The sequence below is a fragment of the Sciurus vulgaris genome, assembly GCF_902686455.1.
Source record: "Sciurus vulgaris genome assembly, chromosome: 10".
Classification (NCBI taxonomy): Eukaryota; Metazoa; Chordata; class Mammalia; order Rodentia; family Sciuridae; genus Sciurus; species Sciurus vulgaris.
In genome coordinates, this window is record NC_136470.1 from 122,235,579 (window position 1) to 122,260,003 (window position 24,425).

The following is a 24,425-nucleotide window of genomic DNA, read 5'->3' on the forward strand; positions in this document are numbered from 1 at the left end:
TCAGTTGCATTTATTCATACCAACGATGACCTATCTGGAAAGAATTCAAGAAAATAATCCCATTTAAAATAATAAGTAGATAAAATGTTTAGAAATAAATTAAACTCTGAAGATGAAGGATCTGTACACTGAAGACTATGAAATATTAATAAAAGAAACTAAAAAATGCAAATATATGGGGAGATATCCTGTGTTCATAGATCAGAAGATTTAATATTGTTACAATGGCCATGATGCCCAAAGTAACATACAGGTTCAACCCAATTCAAAATTCCAGTGATGTTCATCATGGAAACAGGCAAAACAACTCTAAAACTCATGGGGAACCACAAAAGATTCCCAGTAGCCAAAGCAATCTTGAACAAAAATAACGAAGTTGGGAGGTCTCACGCTTCCTGATTTCAAACTGTATTACAAACCTTCAGTGATCAAAACAGTCTGGCATCAAACTGGTATATATTTTAGTCCATAAAAACAGACACATAGACTTATGGGACAAAATAGTATAGAAATAAACCCAAGTGTGTATGATCATCTCAGTTTTGAGAAGGGCACCAGGAAGATACAATAAATAAAGACGGACTCCTCAATACACGGTGTTGGAAAAACATGGTGTTGGATATCAACAGGTAGACGAGTAAAATTAGCACCTTGTCTTAAACCATCCTCAAAAACCAACTCTAAATGGATTAAAGAACTGAACTTTAGACCTGAAAGGAAACTCTTAGGGAAAAACGAAACAAAACATGGGAGGAAACTTCTTGAGAATGACTTTGGCAATGATTTCTTTGGATATCACACCAAATCTCAGGGGGGGAAAAAAAAAGCAAAAATAAACAAGTGGGATTAAATGAAACTAAGCTGTTGCATAGCAAAGGAAAGAACAGATGAAAAGGCAGCCTATGAACTGGGAGGAAATGTTCAAGGAATCATCAGGGAAATGCAAATCAAACCACCATAAGGTGTCACCTCTCTCAACTTAGAATGGCCACTCTCAAAAATACAAGAGGCAGCATTTGATGGAAAGGTGGGGGTGTAAATTGGTATAGGCATGATGGGAAACAGCAGGGAGGTTCTTCAAAACATTAAAAATAAATACCATGGGAACCAGAAATCCCTCTGCTGGGTTTATGCACAAGGGAAGTGAAGTCAGCACCTTTTAGAGATGTCTGCACTCTTATCATTATTCACACTAGTCAAGGATTTGGAAACAACTCCGGTGTCCATCAGATCAATAAAGAAAGTATATGCACACACATAGTGGAATTACTATACAGCCTTAAAAAAGGAGATATTGCCATTTGTGACAATAAGAATGGAAATGAAGGACATCATGCTAATTGAAATAAACCGGAAACAGAAGAAAAATACTGCATGGCTTCATGTCATGTGGATACAAAATTGAATACATAATAACAGAGTAGAACACTGGCTACCAGGGACAGGAGAGGAAATTGGAGATTTGGGTCAGAGAGTACAAAGTTAAATACAGGATGACTAAGGAATATTAAACAGCAGCTTTCAAACATTTAGAATTAGAATTGATTTCGTTGCTTGATATGAAACTTCATCTTTTTACCTATTGCAATAATTTTTAAAAAGATTTTCTTAGTTGTAGATGGACACACTATCTTTAGTGGTTCTGAGGATCGAACCCAGTGCCTCACAGATGGGAGGCAAGTGCTCTACCACTGAGCTACAATTCCAGCCTGCAATATATTTTTAAGTAATTTTTTTCTAAATGGTTGCAAATTTTCTGAGACCTGAAAATGTAACTGTAAATGTTGGTTAATTTCAACTTGCTGGGTATACACCTATCCCTTTTAAAACTATAGTAAGAACAAAACAGACAAAAACAAACACAAGAACTCAAACTATAGTTCTTGCTCTATTTCCTTGTAGAATTTAGCATTCTGAAGCTAATGGTATTTTTACTACTATAGCTAACCCTGTTTTCATATGTGTCCAAATATATGTGTGTCTCTGTGTGTCCTTGGATATGTAAGATTTCTTTGAAATATTTATATGGCTCAAAAACTGTACCTACATGTGACTCTTAGGTCTTTATCCAGCTAAGAGGAGTTTTATTCTTTATGTGTCACTCCTGCCACGGTATTAACATTATTCTGTCTTAGGGACGCTAAACAGTTGTAGGAATTGTTTGGGGGGACCTTTTAAGGTCCCCAGCATTTTGTAAGCAACTAGCACAACTTCCATGAAATGGAACTCCAGCTCTTCTTCTCTTTCTTCCTCCTTGCTACCCTTTCTGTTTAACTAGCTAGTTTATTTGTTTAACTAGCTTCTTTTGCCATAAGTTTGTTCTCTGATCATGGAATTTGTTTTCTTGAATGCCAAGAAGAATGCAAAGCTTTATTTTCAAAGGATGTTCCTCATCTGAGCTTTGAAGGTGTTGTTCCTGCTCTTTGTTTACACATCCTCATTGATCCCTGGGCTGTCCTGACCTCTCTTTCCTTCTCTTTGAGAAGAGAGAGACTCCCTGGTTCTGCAGAAGGAGCAGGCTGGCCTTGGATCCTCCAGCTGTCTACTTGTTGATGGTTGATCATCTTTGTGGACCAAGACCTTGGTGGGAGAGGTGGGGCAGCAGTGTTCAGTTGCCAGCAGGCTTCACGGATGTGTAGCCTCTTTCTCCAACCACCATCCCACTTTCCTGGTTCTCTAGCCTGATGTGTCCCAGGAGAAACCAGGCAACAGGCTGCATGCTCCCCACAGCCCTTACTGTGCCTGCTTCAACCTCTCAACTGTTCTTTACCTTCAAAATGTACTATTCTTATCTGCTTGTTCATCTATTAGTTGTCTCTCTCATCTTCAGGTTCTATCTGGGTCTAAAAGACACTGGAGAAAAAAGGAAGATGACTGAGGAAACTATTTTTATTTAGTTTGAAGCTGAGGCAACAATGGCGGTAATAGATACTCCGTTTTCTAGTTAGTAGAGATCCTGGATGTCTGAGTCAGGTATTGACAGAGAGGGAATTACATCATACCCTCCTAGCTATTTCTCTAAAGTTATTTCTCTTTAAAGAAGAGAACTTGGCATATGTCATGCATGTGCTTGATAGATTTTTCTCAATCCAACTTCATCTGCCTTCTAAGTGTTGTCAGTTCCTTCCACATCCTGACAATTAGGTTGTCTGTCTGTGTTTGTTCACCTGGTTATATAAGTCTTCATAATTGTCTGTATTTGCTGGGGTATTTTCTTGAGAAACAAAGAGAGGCTTGTTGGAAGCCTCTTCGCCAGAGGCCAGTTTGGACAGGAAGCCCCACAATGCATCTTCACCTGTCTTCCTGGAAAGACTGTGAGATCCTAAAAAGAGGGGCTGGGACCCGGGTGTCACAGGGTCCCCAGCACTTGGCAGGCAACTGGCACAGAATTGCTGCTGAATAAATGTTGAAAGAAAGAACAAAAGGCGTAGAAAAATCTTTTTCGTTATTTGTCTGTTATCTACTTTCAAGGGTTTTAAATGAATCTTAAAGGGTTCATCTGCTTCTCAAAAAGGAATTGATGAAAATGTGTCTTGCAGCTTAAGAATCTAATTAAAGGTAGCCTGGGTCATGGAGTGTGTAACTAAACCTTTCATTTATGCAGTGGAATGATTTTTTTTTTTAAGGAAGAGATAGGATAATGGATCAACAATATCTTCTCATGTCCAACATCCCATACATGATCAGTGTCAGGATGACTACAATTTGCTCCCCCTACTAATAAGCAGAAAATTCTCAAACAAAAAAAACCATAAATAAATAAATACATATATATAATGTATATATATGTTTAAAATATTACAAAAGAAACAAGAACTTTCTAAACTTTCTAAATCAGGTAGCTTTTTAATGAGAATTACCAAGGGAAGTTCTGTAAAATCTCACTAGAAATGTTTTCCAATGATTTAGACACAAAATTGCTTAGTGGTAGGGAGTGAACCGGTTGACTGCCCCCAGACCTTCTAGTCAGAAGGGCCTCTGTGTCTTAGTGGAAGGGTTCAGTCACCCTTGGGTGCCTGACAGCCCTTAGCTGCTGGCCTTAGTGGCAAACATCTGTCGTTTTGAAGGAGTGATTTAATGATATCAAATAGCACAGTGATTAATCAAGAAAACAAGTGAGCATTTGACATCAGAGAGGAAAAAAAAAATAGCCAAGGAGATGCTGTGGGGCAAAATAGGCACAGAGGCTTTGAATCTCAAACCAGTGCTGCTTTGGGGGATATTTATGAATCATAACCCTTTACAAGAGAAAGATCAATCATCTCTACAGAAAAATTAGTATTTAACTTACTCAGGAAAAGTCAGCCTCTTGTGTTATTAGGAAAATTAACAAGCTGCCCTACACTGACCCTCTTCTTGCCAAAGCCACCAGCATGTGCTAGGAGTCACCAAGAATAATTTTTCCCATGTTCTTCTGAGTCGATGTTCCCTACCTACCCCTTGCCTCATCTTCTTCCTGCTGCAGAACACTTTCATCAAATGAAACCTGATGCAGATACCAGTAAGTCACAGAGGAGCTGCTGCAACAGAGGCGAGTCTGCAGACCAGGCCTGGGGCCACGCTGGCACTCCTTCGGGTACCCCTGCTGAAGCCTCACAGCATTTGTAAACTCCTGGACAAAGAGCTTCCAAGCCCCATTGTGCAGCAGAATCAATTGGGAAGGAGAGGCTATAAAACCATATTTGAGGGCTTTCCTCATTCCCATTGATTTACAATCTTCAGGGGTGAGGTCTAGGTATCATTATTTTTAGAGAACACAGTTGGTGACTCTTCTGTAAATATCTCCACACAGGAGATGCTTAGCAAGGATCTCTCTGAATCTCTGTATTTGGTGGGCTCCAAGACCCCTTCTGGGTGTGACATTTTGGAGTTTGAATAATAATTAGCTCTATCTTTAGCCAGGTCTGGAAAAGTCACTCCGTTCCCACGCAGAGATGTGACATGAAGATGCAGGTGTGAGGGACTAGCAGAGAAACAGCAGAGAAGGCTTCCTGGGAGAGGTGGGATTTGGGTAGAAATCGGGGGTGAGAAATGCAACTGAACTCATTTTGGTTTTGTGACTGTTTTTTTTTTTTTTGGGGTGCTGGGGATCGAACCCAGGGCCTTGTGCTTGCAAGGCAAGCACTCTACCGACTGAGCTATCTCCTCAGCCCTCATTTTGGTTTTGTAAATAAACATCCAATACAGTGCTTACATGCAGACAGTGCTTAATAAGTGGAAGTTATTTTCACCATGTCTGACGACCCACCACCACCCTTTAGCTGTTCCCTGTAGTATTTATTATTCTCCAGATTCCTTCTCCCCACCTGATTACCATTGCCTGTTTGTTCCTTGTCATTCTACCACGTGGTTAGCTGCCTTTGTCGACCAAGTCCCCACAGCCTACTCCAGGTCTGTGGCATGGGAGGCACTCAGAATTATTTGCTAAATCAGTGGGTGAGTGCATAAATAGCCTGTGTGCAGGTGTGGGGACAGCAAGAGGGTAAAGCTGGCTGAGCATCCCAGTCTCAGACAGCAACTGACAGGAAAGGCTAAGAAGGCAGGTTCCAGGGATCTTGCCAAGGAATCTGCAGTTCCTGCCAGAGTGGTTGGGTTTTCTTCTACAGACAGAGGAACCACTAGGGTTTCTGTGCTGGGAAGAGATAAGATCGAGCTTGGTTTATGAGAGGTTAGATTGGCAGCAGCGCTCAGAGGGATGAGAGGGGACAGACACTGTAAGGCCATTCAGAGGCTTTCCGGTTGTTCTGGGGGAGGGAATGTAGTTGGGAACTGGGACGGACTTATAGGCTTGGGGCAGGAACATCAGGAAGAGGAGGTGGCAGAGGGGTGCTTTACTGAGTATGCCTCCCCAGAGACTGTGGTGCAGTGAAGGGGAGGAGAAAGTCTGAAACTCACCCATCAGTCCGTCCATCCATCCATCCATTCATGAGGTAGAAGAGCAGGAGAAGTTGCCAGCGAGGTGTCTGTGAACCCAAGGAAGAGACGCTCCAAGGACAGCAGGTGGGGAAACCTCTTTTGAGAGTTGAAGAGATAATAGAGGAAATGGCAAGAAATAATAGGACAGGTAGGAGGAGAAATGGGACCATGGAAAGTGGAGCCAAAGCCCCAGAACCAGTGGTCCCTGAGGTCAAGTTGTGCCCAAGGCCCAAGAGGACAGGGGCTGTTGCCCTGGGTGACATCAACTTGCTCCTGAGATAGCAGGACACAGAGGTGTCATAGAAGGGTAAAGGGCAGCTGGCATGGCATTAAGGACGATGGTGAGGATATCAATGGCACCTTCTCTTCAGGCACGGAGCCTGGGTGGGATAGAGGGCAGAGGAAGAAGGAGGCAGTCTGAGTCAGAGCTTAGGAGGGAAATAATGGTCAGAATTGGGGGACTTGAGTCTGGAGAGGCGGAGCAGAAGCAGCCTCAGCAAAAAAGACTAAACACACAGGGTGAGGAACTGATTTAGCAAAGCAGGGTCATTAAAAAGAGCCACAGCATTGCATACTGCTAGCCCAGTAACAACTATGCCCCCTAGGGTCCTCCTTAACCCTGCAGGACCAGTCAATCATCAGTCCTAGCTTTGGGGAGGAGGCAAGGACCCGTCTCCAGTACAATATGTAACCAATCTCAAGGCAGGTGCCTAATCTAGAATACTCTGGCCATCTCCAGAGACAGTAAAAGAAAGCAAAGCTGTCAGTCGAATCTACTTCCAACACCCTGCTACTGCCTGAACAAGTCCTTCCCAACCACCAAGCCCACAATCAAGTGTCTGCCTTTGTGCCCCTCACCTTACCTGACCCTGGGCTGCCTCCATTGCTTCCTCTGATGGTTTATGGCTAGCTATGTAACTCCTGGTCTTTCTGAGGTGGTCTTCTGGGGTCAGTGCTCCCAGAATGCATTGGACAGTAAACATTAAACGTGGCCAGAGCCTTCTGGGGGAAAAGAGCAGTGAGGAGCCGGATAGGAAGCATGTCTAGTGTCCTGTGTACTCTTGGGGCAGCGGCGCTCAGATTCTCTGAACATTATTCACTCATTCCACAGACATATCCTATCACTTTCATGGGCCAGGTGCTGTTGTGGGCATTGAAGATTCTGAAGTAAACAAAATAGACAAGAATAGAGAGCTTACTTTAATAAGAGGAGACCCACAGTAGACAAAACTCATTAACAAGTACACCCTGAACTGGAAGGTGAAGCTATACTGAGAGGAGGCACAGGGTGTGCCACCGGAGTTGGATAAATAGAGTGGTGAGGTGGCCTTGTAGCTGAGAAGATGAAAGAAGATAATATTTAAAATCCATGCAGTTCCTGGTGGGCAGTAAGGGCAGGGGGCCTCAACCCCTTTCTTTGCTGGGCCCCCTACTCCTGGGCCTGGGGAGCTGGGGCAGGTAGGTGTGGTTCTCCGAGAGCACCACGAGGGGGAGCCCGGATCCCTCCTAGCGCCTTCGGAGCCCTCCCGCACAGCCTTGCAAGCAAAAGTTTTTCTTAAACTAACAATGCCACTGTAAGGAGGTGCTCGCGCCTGATTGGATGGGAGAATTTTGCAGGTTTGATTCCTTGATTGGACAGGAGGTGTTAGGGGTGGGGAGAGAGCTGATGGTGGGGGATCCCGCTCCCTCCCCCGTCAGTCTGGCCGGCTCTGTCCTCTCGTAGGCTCCGCTGTAGCTCGCAATGTGACACCAGGACGCACACGCTCTCGCGCGCTCTCCCAGGCTCGCTCTCCCTCGCCCTCTCGCTCACACACGCACGCACACACCCACCTCTCCCATAAAAACACACACACACATGCACACCCACATCCACGCGCGCCCGCACCGCCCCACGCGCGCACACTCCCGTCCACGCCCACGCCGCGCTCCGGGGAGTCCGGTCCCGGCTAGAGCGCGAAAGGATACGGAGAAGCCACCCGCGGGGAGCGCAGCGGCGCCCCGGGACGCGGCGCTCTCCCCGCGCGGCCGCCTCGGCTCAGGCTCGGCCTGGGGGCCGCCGGCCGGCGATGGCCCTGGATTGCCTGCTGCTGCTCCTCCTGGCATCCGCAGCGGCCGCTATGGAAGGTAATGTACCCTAGCGGAGCAAGTTGGCGGCTGGTGGTTGCGCCTCCCGGCTGCCGCGCCCGCAGCTCGCGGGGTTTTTCTGGCTGCTTGGTGTTGCCCGCATCCTGGAACCCGAGGGCTAGGCTGTCTGAGAGCCCCTTCCGCCGTCAAGCGCCGAGTTGGGGCGGTACCCGCTGGCGTGTCCCCGACTAGCCCTTGCGCCAGCAGCTGGCTCGCGGAGTACCCCAGCTCCCGCGTCCCGGGCGCTGGGTGACAGCCCAGATTCTCAGCATCTTGGGCTCGGAGAGCTCGGATCCCGCTGCATTGCGGTGCAAGCGCCTTAGGTCGGAGCGGTGCTGGGCGTTGGGGAGGTAGGGGCGCCCTGGGCCATCAGGCTCTGGAGTATGGGCGCCGGTCGGCCCCCTTTCTATCCCGGGCACTGATGCGCTTCTGAGCGGCCGCGCGCCACCTCATTTCCTCAGCTCTCTGTCCATGGCTCCTGGACTCTGGGCTCAGCAGGCAAGCGCTGCGCACGGGGCTAGAGAAGCCCTGCCCTGGTACCCTGCAAGTGGCCACCGAAGGAGAGGGGCCGAGTTCATTGGCTCTACCCTGGAAAAACTGGTGAGCCGGGAACCTGCGGGCTTGCATCTTTCCAGGGTCAGTGGGGCGAGGTGGACACCTTTATTGCCTTGGAACAGGGGTGAACTGGGGTGAATGTTGGTCCTGCCTAAACTCGCCCGACCTCCCTTCCGTCCCGGGAATGGAGACTAGGTTGCTGGGAGCCTAACGGCAGTAACACTGTCCCTGGGAGGTCAACCTGGGCTGTGCCTCAGGCTGGTGGTCAAGAAAACACGCTTCGCGGACACCGCGCCTGGCGCACTAGGAGCCCAAGCGCTCAGTGGCGCCCGCGAATCCCAGTGGGAAATCCCTGCCCGGCTCCCCGCCTCCCGCCCTCTTCCCCCGCCCCCATTTTTCGTAGCGGAGCGCGGGCCACCTCCCTAGAACACAGCTCCGGAGGAGAGTGGAGTTGGAGTTGCTGGGAAGGAAGCAACTCTAGGGGTGATGCACCGCCGCAGCCCGACTCTCAGCCTCTCTTCTCGATATCCCGCGCGGGGTGGATTCCGCGAGGGGACTCGGCACCGAAGGGACCCAGCTCCTGGCTCCGGCGGTGCGTTCCCATCTGGGAACTCGCTCAGCTGGGTTGCACGTTCCTCGCGAAATTGTGTCTCAATGCCCAGTGGAAACTCTTCGCCAAACACTGTGGTTCAACCCCCGACTCCTCCGGAACACACTGCCCTCCTCCGAGCGAAGAGCGGGAATAATCCGAACCCTGAGGCGCGGTTTAGATGCCCTAGCCTTTGGGAAGACCACCACATCCCGCGTTCTTTCTGGTGGCGGCGCGGGGGTGCGGCGATCAAAGCCTAGAAAGCTCTCGCTTGGTTTTCTGAAAGTAGCTTTTTGCCTGCCCTCTGGCTCCCGCTGCCCAGTCAGCCTGCTGGTTTTTGTGGGGAGGGAGGTGTTTTTTGGAACGTGCAGGGGACTGGAGCCTTAAGGAGCGCGGTCAACACCCCGGCGAAGGATGCTTGGGTTTGACTTACTCAAAGACACGTGCGGAAACAGTTGAAATAGAAAGGAAATCGAGGGTCTGTACACCTCCAAACAGGGCGACAAAGCCCGTGTAAAAAAGCCTTTGCAACCGACGGAGACTAGACTTTGTAGCTGGGTTGGCGTCTCGCTGGTGCGAGACTGGGTCGTGCCCGCTGCTCTTCTTACCCCCAAAGGTTCTGGGAGACCAGATGGGTGTTCACTTTGGGGAGCTTGATTTGGATTGTGTCCCCATACATGAATGAGGGGCATGTTTGCCAGCGAAATAGTTTGGAAAGCAAATGCATGGGAACCAACCATACCTCAGATTGCGGTTTCCTCCCGAGACCCCTCTCTTTGGCTAGCCAGCTTGTCTGCTTGTCTTGCTCGCGGGTGCCATTGTGCCGGCGTCCAGCCTGGTATGCAGGGTCGTGTAATGCAGGCCTGCTGTGGCTGCCTATCTGAGAGCTGTGGCCCTTCTCTCCGTGGAGTGGGGAAACTTTGCCAGTGTCCTGGCAGGAAGGAGCCGTATTCTGTGGGCTGAAAATCTGTCCAGCAAGGGTTAAAAGAAACACCACATTCAGCAGAATATTAAAGCAGCCCCTCCGTCCCTGCTCAGTGCGCAGATACTACACCATTCACTCCTTCCTTTCCTCGAATGAACAGAAGCAGGTTCATTTTCTACTCTCCACACACGGAGCCGCCTTCCCGCCTGCCTGGCTGGGTTGGGGCCAGCATCATTTGGTTTGTGATGAGTGAGGAATAATTATCTGAAAAGTGAATCAATGAGCCATCTACACAGATAGCCGGTTCGTCCTAAATCTGCTGTGGCCAGGAGGTGCCTCTCCTTGCTCGTTCCAGCCACTATGTATCTTTTCTTCTTTTTCCGAGGGTCTCTGCGGGAATTTCAGTGGGATCAGAGGGATCTTGCCACCCAGGGCAAGTAGCCCTGAGACCGGAGAGCTACCAGGCAGTCCTCAGCTCAGGTTAGGCAGGCACAAAGAACAGTGGCAGTCATAGGCCACTGTTCATAGGTGGGGAGATGGGGCTAGATGACTGCAGCACCTGATGTGACCTACACCTGGGTGGAAGGAAGGTAGAAGAAGGGAAAGAGGGAGGTGAGGTAGGAGGGAGGGCTCCTCTGCCTAGAGTCCCATACCACCCTATGCCTGGGTGGAAGGGAGGAAGGAGGGCAGGTACGTAGTTGTCCAGTGGGGGTGGGGCCAAGGAGCTCTAATTTGCATATCATCAGACAGGAAGCTGGTTGGCTGTGGGTGGGAAACCCAGCCTGAAAGAGCTCCTCTCCCCTCCTTTCCCCCTTCCCCCTTTCCCCTTCCCCATTTCCAGCCAGTTCTGCTCTGTGGGGAGAGAGATGGCACTGCAGAAAAAGACTCTTCAGGTCTTTTGAGTCTTATTTTCAGAGGGGAGCAAGATAAGCTAGGGAGGCAGGGATGCTAAGCCAAGCCTCTTTCCTCAGCCTCCTTCAAGCTGCTGTCTTTTCACGCCACCTCTGAGAGCTAATTGAGAAGAGGCTGCTGGTGTCCATGGAGAGAAGGCGAGCACCTGATTCTCTGAGCTGTCCCTGGATAGGATCTGGAGGCTGTGGGGGCTCCTTCTGAGGTGCTCCCAGAGCAGCAGGGATGGGTCGTGTTTGCAGCAGACACCCACTGTAGGAATGGGCATCCCTGAACTGAGCATGTGGGCCCTTTGCAGGGGCAGCAAACTGAAACTGCTAACTGCTCATAGTGTCCTCTCAGCTCCATCTCCTTTGTCCACAGGGTGACCGTGCTCCTGCAGGTAGTAGCCTCAGTGTGTGGGACTGCCTGATTAGAACACCCCCAGAAGATCTGCTCTTTGGTGTGGCCTGGATGAAGGGCAAGACTGGGCACCCTTGAATGTCCACGTGTTAGGGTGGTAGTCTTCTCTGGGCTTGACAAGTCGTGGGTTTTCACTGGGCATTACTGATGCATGAGTACATGACTGAGTGTCTTCCTGTGCTCCTTGTGGCATGCCCCACCTTGAAATGCAGGACGCAGAATTCCACTGTACTCATTTTGGACTCTGTTACGTCTCCATTACAGGTTCATAGTGGAAAACCCCCCGCTAAGCTCCTATGTCTACAATATCTAGGTGGTGATTGGCTGTTTCTGCATTGTTTTGTAAATATTTGTTTGCTCTGTGTGCACCTGTTCTGGGTGTCCAGGAGCAGGCTTGAGCCCTCAAGCAGTTGCAGGTGTCAAAGATTTTTTTAAAAAATGTCTGGGGGTATAGCTCAGCGGAAGCAGATTCAAGGCCCTGGGTTTGATTCCCAGCACACGTGCATGTGCACGCACACACACAACCTGGGGGGAAAAAGTAAAATTGAGAAAACTCTGTCCATTAGCTGATTTTATTTTCTGTGCATTGTGGAAAGATTGCTGTTACTCAGTGTTTGTGGAGGGTCCCCCGCAAGCCATTAGTGAAATGCTGGTGAAACCAGGGAAAAGTCCTGGCAATGGAAACAGCTGCAAAGCTCCAGTCAGCCCCAACTTCAGTCCAAACCTCCTGGTTGCTGGAGCAGAGCTACCAGCAGCTGTCGATGCTCCTAAAGATGGGGGGTGGGCAGAGCCTGCCTCGCCACATTGGATCCTCCTTCAGTCCCTCCTGCCTTTTGTCAACCAATGCTCACCAAACCCAGAACTCAAACCCCTGCCCTGTCCCCTACTTAGGATGAATCCTAATAATCAAGATATGCTTTGGGAAAAACCCATGAGGCAGAGGCATGATATGGCTCCTATTTGATTTTACTCATTAGGAAGTAATCGTTCATGAAGCAAACTGAACCAAAGAAGGAATGGAGCCAGGGGATGCAGGGCAACACCGTGAACCCTTCCTCTAGATCTAGCACGTGGACCCTACACTTATCATAATCTACCTGTTCTCCAGATTCTTGAATGAATTTCATGGGCTTGGGGTAGGAGAAGGAGTTGATGGATCAGGCCATAAGAATGGGACTATAATCCACATGGGGTGGAAATGGATCACAGGATCTTAAAGCAGGAGAACTCCACCTATCTCTTCTTCTCCCAGCTCTGCTACTTGGGGGAAGTCACTTAGTGGTCACAATGTCTTTGTGTGTCCAGTGGATCATGCTACCCACCTATTTAAACCTTAGGACTGTTGGAACAAGCAGCATCCATTATGAGGCTATATTCTGTGCTAGGTTAAAAAGAAAGACAGATGATATTAAAGTTCAAGATAATTATGTGTTCTCTAAATTTAAAAATCATTTAGAGCTAATCTCTAAGAGTTCTCAGTAGTAGCACTAAGATTCAAAATCCTAGAGTTTTTCCAGCGTGGGCAAAGGGTAGTGGCAATTTTGAAAGCCCAAATAGGGAAATATCCTTCAGCCAATGGTCCTCAGACTTTAAGAAAGCTCATGTCTGTCTGGGAAGCTTGCTATAGACTTGGGTCCTAACCCCAAAAGTTCAGCAGGTCTGGATGGGCCCTGAAAATTAGCACTTTTAATAGACCTCCCAGGAGAACCTGATGTAGGTGCTTCCTGGAAACGCTGCCCAGGACAATTGTTCTAAACTGGACTGCAGTCAGAAATCCTGGCTGGTCTTGCCTCATTGCACTTACAGAGTCTGAATCACCTGGGCATCTGCATTTTTAACAAGGGCCCCTGATGAATCAGATGCAGGCAGCCTGGCATCAGTGGATTTGGAAATAGCTGCTGCTAGCTCCTCTAGGAACTTGGCATAAATTAATTCGCTTAATCCTTAAAACAACCTTATCAAGTAGGTATTTTTATCAAACCCTCTTCCATTTTTCAGATGAGAAGACAGAGGTGTACAGCAGTTATGTAATTTGATAAGGTCACATGACTATAAGAACCAAGCATGAATTTGAACTCAGGCAGTCAGGTTCTAGGGACTATGTTATTAGCCACACCACCTCACTCTGCCATGTTTGTGGCAACTGCAGGAAGGAAGGTTCAGGGCAGTCTGGACCCACTGGTGGGACCCAGGGTGCTAACTGAGGCTCTGGCCATTGGGCACTGGGTTGACTACTGGGCACCTCAGGTTTCCATGATCATGGGAGAGGAATGAGCAAAATGTCTTAACACTTAAGGTCAAGCACTGGTTTCCATGTCACTTCTTCCTGCCCCCTTTGCCTACCTTCCATGCCATTCCCACCCAGTGCACACACAGACAGGGCTGGATACTGTCCCTTGCCCGTGGCTTCCCTTGGGAGTCCAGTTGAATGTTTGGCATCTTTGCTCCTCTCCCTGTCCTGGCCAGTGCTCCCAAAGAAGATATGATCAGAGATTCGAATCCCCAGAGGAGATAGCCTGGGTGCCCTTCACATTCTGAGGGTAGTAGCGGGGGCTCCAGGGCCCCACCTGACCATTAAGTGCACATCCCTACACCTGAATTCCAGGAGTCTGCGTTCCTTGGAAGAGCTCTCTTTATTTCTCCCTTTTCTGCACTAGCCACTTAAGCAACCTGAATATTTCTATTAGATTTCCATGTCTCCAAAGGTGCTAGAGAAACAGAGCATTGGATGTCTGCCCTTCTGAGGAAATTACTATAATAATAAAGTAATGCCTTGGGAGGAATTTCATATTTAAAAGAAAAATTTTGCATGTGAAATTCTTTAGCTCCTTCTGCAGATTCCATTTCAATTGCAGCTATAGGCAGAGGCCTTTGGGTCAGAGTGCTTGACTGTGCTTAAAGTGGGGACAGAGTGGCTGGCTCAGGGCCACCTGTTCTGTCAAAAAACCCTGATTTCTGACATCTTAGAATCACCTTGCTGGCTCTGTTGATCGCTCCTCTGGTGTGAGTATGCCTTCTGTGGCATCGGGCGGGGTGGAGTGGGGCATGTTGAAGGGCAGTGGGTGGCCTCTTCTCTGCTGATGACGGCAGATGGACCCATTAACTCCCTTCCCTGTGCCTCAGTTTCTTCATTGTTGAGTCAGGCTGGGGAGGGTCTTTATATGGACAGAGCCGCAGGGGTCTGGGGTTGGGACACACCCCAGGCAGAAGCAGTGGTGGAGGTGAGGGGACTGGCAGTTGTGGACAAAGCCCCATCTGGGGCAGGGTGATCCCCTGGTGAATTGAGGGTGTGGCTTGGATCCTCATAGGCTGGCAAAGGCTCTGCAGTCCACAGCTCAGTGCCCGATTTCCAGGCATCCAAGATCAGTGAGAGTGACTTTGGCCAGAATCAAAAGGGCCTCAGCCCAGTGCCCCCTTGGGGAAGAGCCTGCTCTACGGGCTTCCTATGGCCAGCAGCAGGTTCAGGCCTCCATGGGGTAGACAGCGTGGAGCCATGGTCCCCATGAGCACCATGCAGAGTCACTTGCTGGGTGTCTCGCAGAGCAACTAGATGTTAAGTTTGCTTCTAACGTTGTGACTGAGAAGGTCTCCTTTCCACTGCCTAGGGAATGGGCGCATTTCTTTATGCTAAGGTGTTTCAGGGCAGGAAAAGTGTCACATACATCTGTACCTTTCCTTTCCAGTGTGCTCAGTGGAAAGATATCCAGAGCTGACAGTCTGGGGCCTTTTATGACACGATCATGACCCCGGTGATGATGTGAGTTCAGGATGATGCCCTTGGCTAACAGGGAGAGGTGTGGAAGGAGAAAGCTGTTTCCCCTCCATCGCCAGTTCAGACGTTCCTCCAGGTCAGGTGGCTCCCAGCACCCGCGGACAACACCATTGTCACTGCTTGAGGACGCTGCTCATGAAAGGTACCCCAGAGTTCTCCGTAGCAGAACAGGGCCACTGTGGAAACATAGAGGAGATTTCCTGAGAATTATCAGGACTCATTTTTGCTCACAGATTGCACCTGAGGCCCTGCCTCTCTCATCTCTCCCCTCCCGTTTCCTGGCAGCAAGTGACAAAATGACCGATTTGAATTTAACCTGCTTGCCCTGCTTCTCCATCCCCCAGTGGAGGTGATAATGAGCAGAGAAATGGGCAGAGGCAGGTGGCCAGAAGGGAAGGAGGCAGTCGAGGGGAGCAGGGGTCCAAGGCTGTAGCCTGGCACTAGCTTCTCAGGTTTCTGGGATTGATTCTGGGGCTTCTGAAGTTCAGGGGAGCCATTTAGGGGTCTGGCTTGTCTGCATGGTCTCCAAGTGTCAGAAGTAGAACTGGAGCAGAGGTTTAGGGAAGGGGAGTGAATTTCCAGAAATCCTGCACTTGGGCAACGCTAGAGCCAGGACTAGATCAAACGCCCGTCTGCTCACAGAGCATCTTCTGTATGTAGTGATCCCCACACCCTTAGTGTCCAACCGTTCTTTCTTCCATTTTACAGATGAGGAAGCTGAGGCTTGGCAAGGTTAACTGACTCAAGAGCTAAGATTCAAACTTAGCGTCTCCTTCCCCTTCAATACCTTTTTCCATTTAACGTTGCTTATTTGTGAATTAAATTAGGAAGTGCTTACTAACCACAAGCTGTTTACACCTCTGTCCTGCCAGGTGACATCCCAGATACCAGAGAGTCCCCTCTGGAGTTCACTGTTGGGTCCCTGCAGGACCACTTTTCATTCTGTAGAGCCACCCACTGTTCTGCAGCTGCAGGAAAACCTTTGTCCTTCTCGGTTTGCGTTTTCCTGTTTGCACATCACCTCCGTGCTGACATCCCCGCCACGGTCGTTATTGTTTTATTCTGCTGCATGTTCTTTGACTCGCATCTTTGGTGAGCTGTGATGCTTAGATGATTGCAGTGCAGCTTCTGTGCTTGGACCCTGGTGTGGGGGAGGTGTGGGGATGGGCACAGTGCGAATCTCTTGGGGGTCCCTTTCAATGACAAGTGTTCACCTTCGGGCCCTCTCCAGCTTCTTCCTCATGAGCCGGCCCTGCTGCCTTGGCGTGGGGCCCTGAGCTTCCTTGAGTGCTGGTTGCTCTCATCTCTCTGGTCAGAGGCAGCCCCCACAGATGTAGAGGAAGACTTTGGAGTGAAACCTCAACTTCAGGTATGGGAGAGCACACGGGAGGGTGGGAGGAGAGAAACCCCTCAGCATCCGAGTTTCACTGGACAGTGGCCAGTCCCCGGGGGGCCATGATCATGGAGAGGGCCGAGCAGGAGGACCAGGTATAATTGCTGGCAGCTTCCTCCTCAGTGGCCAGGAGAAAATGCCTTATCTGTGAGAGGCAGCTGGGCCCTGCAGTTAACTGTCCTGATGTTTTCCTCTTGCTGTTTTCCAGCACATCAACATAGGACCTTTGCCCTGCCTTTCTCATTGACACTGAGGCTGGATCTGGGCCGTGAGCTGGGGGACAGGGAAGGGGCCTCATTCCAGGTGGTGTCACATGAACTCTTGCTCCTGAACCTTGCTGCTGGGCTGTCTGCTCCAGAGGCCCATAGTCACAGGACTGGAAGGCCCACCCAGGTCTTTGACACTCTAGGCATATTCTCTAGGGTGGTGGGGCACTGGCTGTGAACTTCAGGGCAAGGAATGGGGTCTCAGTACCATCAGAAAAGTCCATAGAGTTTTGGGGGTGTGCCAGGGACTGGAAGGATATGCTGAGGGCGTACATTGCATGTCAGACTACGACTTGGTAATTGCTTTTACCAGGTCACCGCGGATGGATCTCTTGCCCCGCCTTAGCACCGTCGGGACCCAGAAAGGCTCTTCACCCTCTGACTCCTCTTCTGCCTCCTGCTCCCTCACAGGCACACACGCGCACGCACGGGCCTACAGGCGCATGGGCTCTGCAGCTGCCTGTGGTTTTTCATCTGCGCAGAGGCTCCCTTGTCCCTCCTGCCCACGCGCCTCTGCAGAGGCAGTTTCTGGCTCAGCTTGGGTTGCGTTTGCCACTGATCTTTTCTTGGTTAATCCCAACGTATTGTTCAGAATTGACCACAGTGGTCAGCTTCTCCTGGAAGTCTTCCTTCCTCTCCCCAGGCTGGATAAGGTCACTTCTGCGTCCCACCACAGCCACCTCTACCTCCCTCTGTGGGAGCATGTTCCATGCCCGTGTGTCGTTGTGTGTTTATTTTGCTGGGGACCTCACGGCTCTTGGGCTCTTTCTCAATTGCTATGGAACTCCCAGCACAGTAGCTGGTGACTTTGCTGTTTTTCAGGATTAGAAATCAGGGGTGCTTTACCACTGAGGGACATCCCTAGCCCCACTCTCTTCCTTTCTGAATTTTGAGACAGAGTCTTGCTAGGTTATGCAGCCTGGCCTCAAACTTGTGATCCTCCTGCATCGGCCTCCCCAGTGGCTGGGATTACAGCTGTATGCCACAGTGCCCAGCAGTGTGTGTTGATTTAATGAATTGTTTATACATTCTTTAATTACCACAATTTTGTAACTTATTATTATTGAAAATTGCAGCTAAGAGAGAATAATTAAAATTTCTACTCTCAAAAAATGAATAGAACACTTATAAAACTGTGCCATGTCCTAGGCTATGATTTAAATTAGGTCTGGAAATTTTTTGATATTCTTTTCATCAAAATGTGAAACCTAAATCCTCCCCCATGAATCTGGATCAACCTTATGACTCACTATAGTAATAATGAGTAGAAGGGTGCAGATGCTATGCTGTGTAACGTTGGAGACCAGGTCATACAGGATGATAGCATTTCTGTCTGACTTATTCTTCCTGGGATGTATGCCCTTGTGGCCCAACTAGCACATCATAAAGAAACTCAGGTGACAGGGATAGGGCACACAGATGTTCTAGGCACAACCCCAATACATGTCCCAGCCCACAGCCAGCCTCAAATGCTGGACATGGTGAGTGAGTCTTCAGATGGTTGCTGCTTTATCCTTTATCCCTGCTTTCTCTGATTGGGGAGAAACAAGCTGTCCTCATAAGTCCTGTTCAAATTCTGGATCATGAACAAAAGAAATGTTGTCACAAAACCACCGAGTTTTGGTTGGTCTGTTGTACAATAGTTGGTCACTGAAATATCCTGGCAGTCATAGAAGAAAAATGGTTTAGAGAAAACTAGAAAGGGTCTTGAGGGAAGTGAGGAGGGAGAGCAGATATATGGTATCTCATTCGTTCAGCATTAAACAAAAACCTGTTACCCTCCAACTGTGTGCCAGGCAGTGTGCACAAAGCTGGAAATGTTCCCGCCTTTTTGAGCATACTCCCTGCTCGGGGACATGCATGGTATAATTTCAGGACAGAGCTATAGGGAGAGCAAATGGGTGGTGTGACTGAGGGTGCTGGGTGCAGGCTTGGACTACAAAGTGGAGAGAGGGAAGATCTTTGTCTTTCTGAGAATTCTTGAAGTACAGGCCTTAACAAGCAGATTCGGGGAATATTCTGCAGGGGAGATGGATTTTGGCTTGATTATGCAATTCTGTCCAGTCAAGCTGATCCAAGAAGGAAGAGGCTGCCTTAGGGTGTCAAGTGAGGGCTGAGCCACTCCCAGGCCCGAACGCCCACATTCTACAGGGGTGAATGGGGGTAGGGGAGGAAAAGAGAGGCAGAACTGTCAGCTCTGTCTGGGAGCCACCTGTTTCGTGAGTCCCCACTGAGAACACATTTATTGAGCATCTATGTGAGAAACCTTGTACTTGAAGCTGGAAACATGGAGATAAAGCAGCCAGCCTTTCCTTCAAGAAGCTCACTGATTACCAGACTGGTGGGAGAGACAGAACGTCTCACGCTACGAGCTGTAATAGGACACAACAGGGACTCTGATAGATACGGCGTGATGGTTTCAGGCCAACTGTCAGGAGAGACCAAATGAGGGAGGGGGTCATACTTCTAAGAGGAAGGATATGAGGTGTGTGTGTGGTGGGGGGGGGGGCAGAGAGAGAGAGAGAGAGACAGACAGACAGACAGACAGTCTGGAGGACAGGTCAGAGAGGTAGCAGTGGGTAGGGACCAGAAACCAAGCCTGGAGGCCATTCCCACTCCTTTCTCAGGAAAGACAGGTCCAGACTCTCCACCAAAGGCTTTACCATTAGCCATATCTTGTGCTTATAGTGACAGATGTTCAGCTGAGGCTGGAGGAAAACAGAGAGTAGGGGCGATTACTGACACCTGTCATTATTGGACTGTTTGGGACTTGAGTTAGGATTATACCCAGGGGTAGTGTTGCCGTATCTGGACTCAGTCTGCCTTTTCTTTTCACTCCTTAGCTCTGTGTCTGTCTCAGCCAAGGTCCTGGCAGAAAGCAGATGGCGTTCTCCAAGGGTTATTTGAGGAGAGTTTAGTGAAGAAACTCTGTGAAGAGTGTGGAGAGGGGTAAGGGAACCAACTGGCCTAGGGACGGACCTGGGGTCTGATGGGAGTGGGAAGCCTTTCCTCCCAAGGCTGTCAGCCCCTGGCAAGAGCTGCAGCGTGGGCGAGGGGTTCCTGGAGAGCAGCTAGATGGAGAAGGAGGGGCGCAGCTGCTGCCTACACCACGCGTGGGGGCAGGGGAGAGGGCTCGCCCCTGAGCTCTTCCTTCTCTCCTTAGCTCCTGCCGTTACCTTACGGTGTGAGGCAGGGACCTGAAGCCTGGCTGGTGCAGTTCACGGGGGTCAGTCATCTGAGGCACCAAAAAGGACAAGAAAAGGATGGATCTGTAGGAACGAATGGAGAATAATCAGCCCAGAGTCCTTCATGATGACTTCATCCTTTGGCAGGCTCTCCGGTGATGGCCATGTGTCGTCTGGGCAGCTTCAGACTCACATCCTCTTGAAAGTTCAGAGAAAGATAAATTCTCACTTCCAGTAGCTGTTGAAAGAGTCTTTCAAATTTTGTCCCCTTGGTCTCCTTTGGGTTCCGAGCCACTCCCTGCACCAGGATCTGTCCACAAGATGGTGAAATGCACTCACTGGCCAGGCTGAGGACACATGACCACCTGTCCCTAGAACTGATGGTGGCTGGAAAGTTAGCTCAGGCCTATTGGAGCTGTCTGGCCTGAAATGAGGGAGGCTTGGTTCTCACGAAAATGTCAGGGTGCTGTTACCAGGGGAAGCAGAAATGAGTACTGGACTGGCAGCTACTCACCACACATGCAGTGTTCCTGGGATAACAATTATGGGATGGTGAGACAGAAATATGTGCAGGAAAGCAAAGAACATAGGCCCAAGGGACCAGAAGATGATGTCCGTGGCTGTCACGGTCCTGGGTGAAGATGTGAGGAAGCCAGGGCGATGGATAAAAATAGAAGCCTGGAAATCCAGGAATGGAGAGCTGGAGGCAACTGGGCATGTTGGCTTCTTTCTTGATGAGAGTTTTCCCCATATACTTGGGCATTGTGCTCACACTCAAAAGGGTGACAGCATGGATAGCAGCGATCGTTTGCTAAAGACCGGGATTGAAAGACTCAGTATGTCGACTCCCCTCTGCAGGAGTAGGGCTCCCATTGTGAGGTAAGATGAAAACCAATGGGCAGAGACCCTAAGGTCTCACTGCAACCCTTTGGGGTTCCAGTAGAGATTCCAGAGTGACTTAACCCCGCGTGTCAGTTGAACAGTCGGTGGAGAGCAAGAGTCAAAGAAACGCAGACTCACAGGGACGAGGTGACTCATTTTGCCCCCTTTCCTCCATCATCAATCATTGCTTAGTCTTACCCACAATTTCCATTTTACATCAGTGGAATATTTATTCATAGGTTTCTAAGTACTTTTCTCCCCCGTAGATTTTGAGGCTTGTATAAAACAGCAGATATTAAAAGTCCTTTGCAGACTCATACTTTAGATGTTTCTTTCTCAATTGAGGGAGATCGGCATCAGAAATCTATTTAGGAGTTTATCAGAGGAAGATTTTATTTGCTCCTGCAAGTTCTCTGCTCTTGGCTCTAACTTTCCTCCCAGCCAAGCAGAAAAAGAACAGTTTTTTTTTTTTTTTTTTAAACATAGTAGCACAATGCTCCTGCTCTGCATGAAAACCTGTGGTTTTCTTTTCCCAATCAGGAGAAAGTAATTTTCCTTTCACTCACCTGACTAACTTGTTCAGAGCATCCCCTCCCCACCCTTTTCTGATATTTTGCTGCTAAGTATTTGCCAATTCATTTGCATCTCAATAGTTCCTTATCATGCCCTCAGGATCAGGTACAAAGCTGCTCTGTGACACAGCCAGCTAAGATTACATCGCCCTCTTTTATGGTACCCGAGTTACCAAACCAAGCCCTGCCCAGATGTGAAGCACGTTTACCCAGAACACCACACAGGCCGTGAATCATACATAACGCCATTACTGCTGGCCTTTTCTGAGCATGCAGACTTCTAAGCAGCCCATGCACCAAAATGCCCCCTGGATAATCCTCTGGTTTCAGGAATTTGTCCTCTAATATATAGTTCAGCAAGAGAATCAGAGATTTCAGTATTGGAGGAGGGTCCTGTCTTGGGACAGTCAGTGAATGAAGTCCATTACATGGATCTGACAGCTTAGGTTCAAGAGGTGGATTGACTCCCCCAAGGTCAGGTGGGCAACAGGAACATGCCAAGGACAGATGAGGGCTCTGGGCATTACTGCTTCCTTGTTCTTTGTCAACTATTGTAAGCTTTTGCAATAAATCCGAAGAGAATGTTTAGCGTAGGTATGAGATTCATTAACTACAAAGGCCTAGGAGATTTCACTTCTCACTGACCTGTTGTCCCAGTGAATATACCACATGTATTTGCTACTTCATTTCTCTGGTCCTGGCATTTGCTATTCTTTTCATTCATGGACTCAAAGGTGTGCTTTGCATGGGAAGAGCGTGTGTGTCTCTGCGTGTGCTTGTGGGTGTTTTTAGGCAGATGATATGGACAGACAGTGGCACTGGACCATCTAGCAAATTAGAATATTCTACCCTGAGTAGGTGGTGGGGCTTGTGTAACAGCAGCGGGCCTCCACCGCCAGGCCTCACTGGCATGGAACAGCCTGGTGAGTGGAAGATGGTATTCAGAAAAGGACAATAAGAACAACGCTCATTCTACAGTAGGACTGACCTTTGCGACTCCCACTTCACGTTGTTATTAAATATCTGGGAAAGACTGAAAGAACAATTATAGTATTGTCATAATGTATCAGCGCACAAAGCCAGCGTTCCCAAGGAGGCCCTGGCTCCGCTGAGCTTGACAAAGCCGAGGACTCAGCTACAGTGCTTAATTTCTTCTCATTTGGAAGTTGTCTTCATTACTTAGCACCCGCTGGAAGCAACCAACGTGCTGTATGCTGTTCTGCCATGGCAGGCTCCAGACAGGGACAGAGAGATAGGATGTTGGGGAGGAAAGAGTGCGGGCCTGGGATTTCTGCTCACTCCCTGCGAGACCCCAGGGTGCAGTCCTAGGTGTAGCCATCTTTAAGCACCTACAGCTGAGGCTTACTAGGTGCTGGTACCCAGAGGTCCTCACATCGGTTTGCAGAACTGAGGGAGGACGGTGACTGGCTTTCGTGGGAGGGTGGGTTCTGTGAAGAAGGATCATGAGGGCATGTGTCGCTCCTCTTTGCTTCACCCATATCTCAGCTGATCTCCCACTTCCCATCCTACCATGCCAACAGCGATCCACCATGTGGGTAAAGGTCCCAGGTGGGTATTACACCCTTGGGCGAGGGGCAGGGGCTCTGGTGTCTTGGCTGTCTCTGTCATGGAGTTCTTGCATCTAAACCAGCATTTCTCAATCTGATTTTCAATGATGTTCCTCAAAAGCCTTTTAGACGTATTTTTCTTACTGTCCCATGCTATGAAATGTGAATGCCAGCCATGTCCTGGACAACAGCTTATGTACTGAGGCCTTTGACAGACCACCACTATTATAAAACCTAAGCTGCTTTTACTCTCTGTCCCTACCAACAGTCAGGGTTTGTCCCTGTGGAGATGCATGATCTCCATGAAAGAAGCCTGGCAGTAGTTAGTCAGCCCTTGGCTGAGTTAGAGTCGAGGTCGATATTCCGTTTTCTCTCCAGCTATATTTTTTTAATATCACATTTACCCAGTGTGGCACCAGGAAGCATGCACCCCTTAGCTGGTCCAGAAACCCCCTGCTGATCAGTTAACCCCTTTAGCTATTGGGTCTGGGAGAGGTCCTGGGGCCCATAAGAAGGAAGAGCGGGTAAGCCCTAGGCTGTGCTGATTTGCCAGCGGGGCAGAATGTGTTTCAGCAAGTTTAACAAGAGAGGCTGTGTAGGAGTGTACCTGCCAAATGTCCGTTCTGACTTCAAAGGATGTGAATATAGTTTCTTGAATCCGGGTCTGTTCTTTGAAAAAAATAAGCTTTCTTGAGGATTAATTTACAGATAATGAAGTTTTCAGTGTCCAGTTCTAGGAAGCTTGACAAATGAGCACAGTCTTGCAGCTACCATGCAGACTCCATGTCGAACATCCTTCTCACCCTCCCTCTCTTGATTGTCATTCTTCCATCCTCACCCTGGCCTCTGGCCACTACTGATCTGATTTCTCACTCTATTGTTTTGCCTTTTCTAGAAACTCATATAAACGAAATCCTATAGTACGTAGTCTTTGTTTCCATTCACTTAGCAAAATGTAAATGAGATTAATCCATGCACCTGCGTGAGTCAGTTCTTACTTCCTTTTTATTCTTTTTATTCTTTTTTTTTTTTTTTTTTTTTTTTTTTTTTGTGGTGCTGGAGATTGAACCCAGGGCCTTGTTCTCACAAGGCAAGCACTCTACCAACTGAGCTCTATCCCCAGCCCTCCTTTTTATTCTTGAGAAGTATTCCATTGTACAGATACGTCACAATTGGTTTATCCATTCAATGGTGGATAGACATTTCCTTCTAGTTTTTGACTTTTATGAGTCAAGTTGCTGTGAACATTTTAGTACGTGTCTTTATGCGGATGCAAAATGAAAAATAGGTGTTCATTTCTCTGGGGTAAATACCTCAAAGTGGAAATGCTGGATACCATGGCAAATGTAAGCCTAACTTTATAAGAG

At 48.8% G+C, this 24,425-nt stretch overlaps 1 protein-coding gene across 1 annotated transcript in view; it reads left to right on the top strand.

Moving 5' to 3' along the window:
- Positions 1 to 7,633: 7,633 nt before the first annotated feature.
- LOC306670306 (ephrin type-B receptor 1-like) overlaps positions 7,634 to 24,425 on the top strand; it is a 307,350-nt gene continuing 290,558 nt past the window's right edge. The window contains exon 1 of the mRNA XM_079154992.1: positions 7,634 to 8,040. Coding sequence (XP_079011118.1) covers positions 7,983 to 8,040 — 58 coding nt within the window. The 5' untranslated portion in view covers positions 7,634 to 7,982. The remainder of the gene's footprint in view (positions 8,041 to 24,425) is intronic.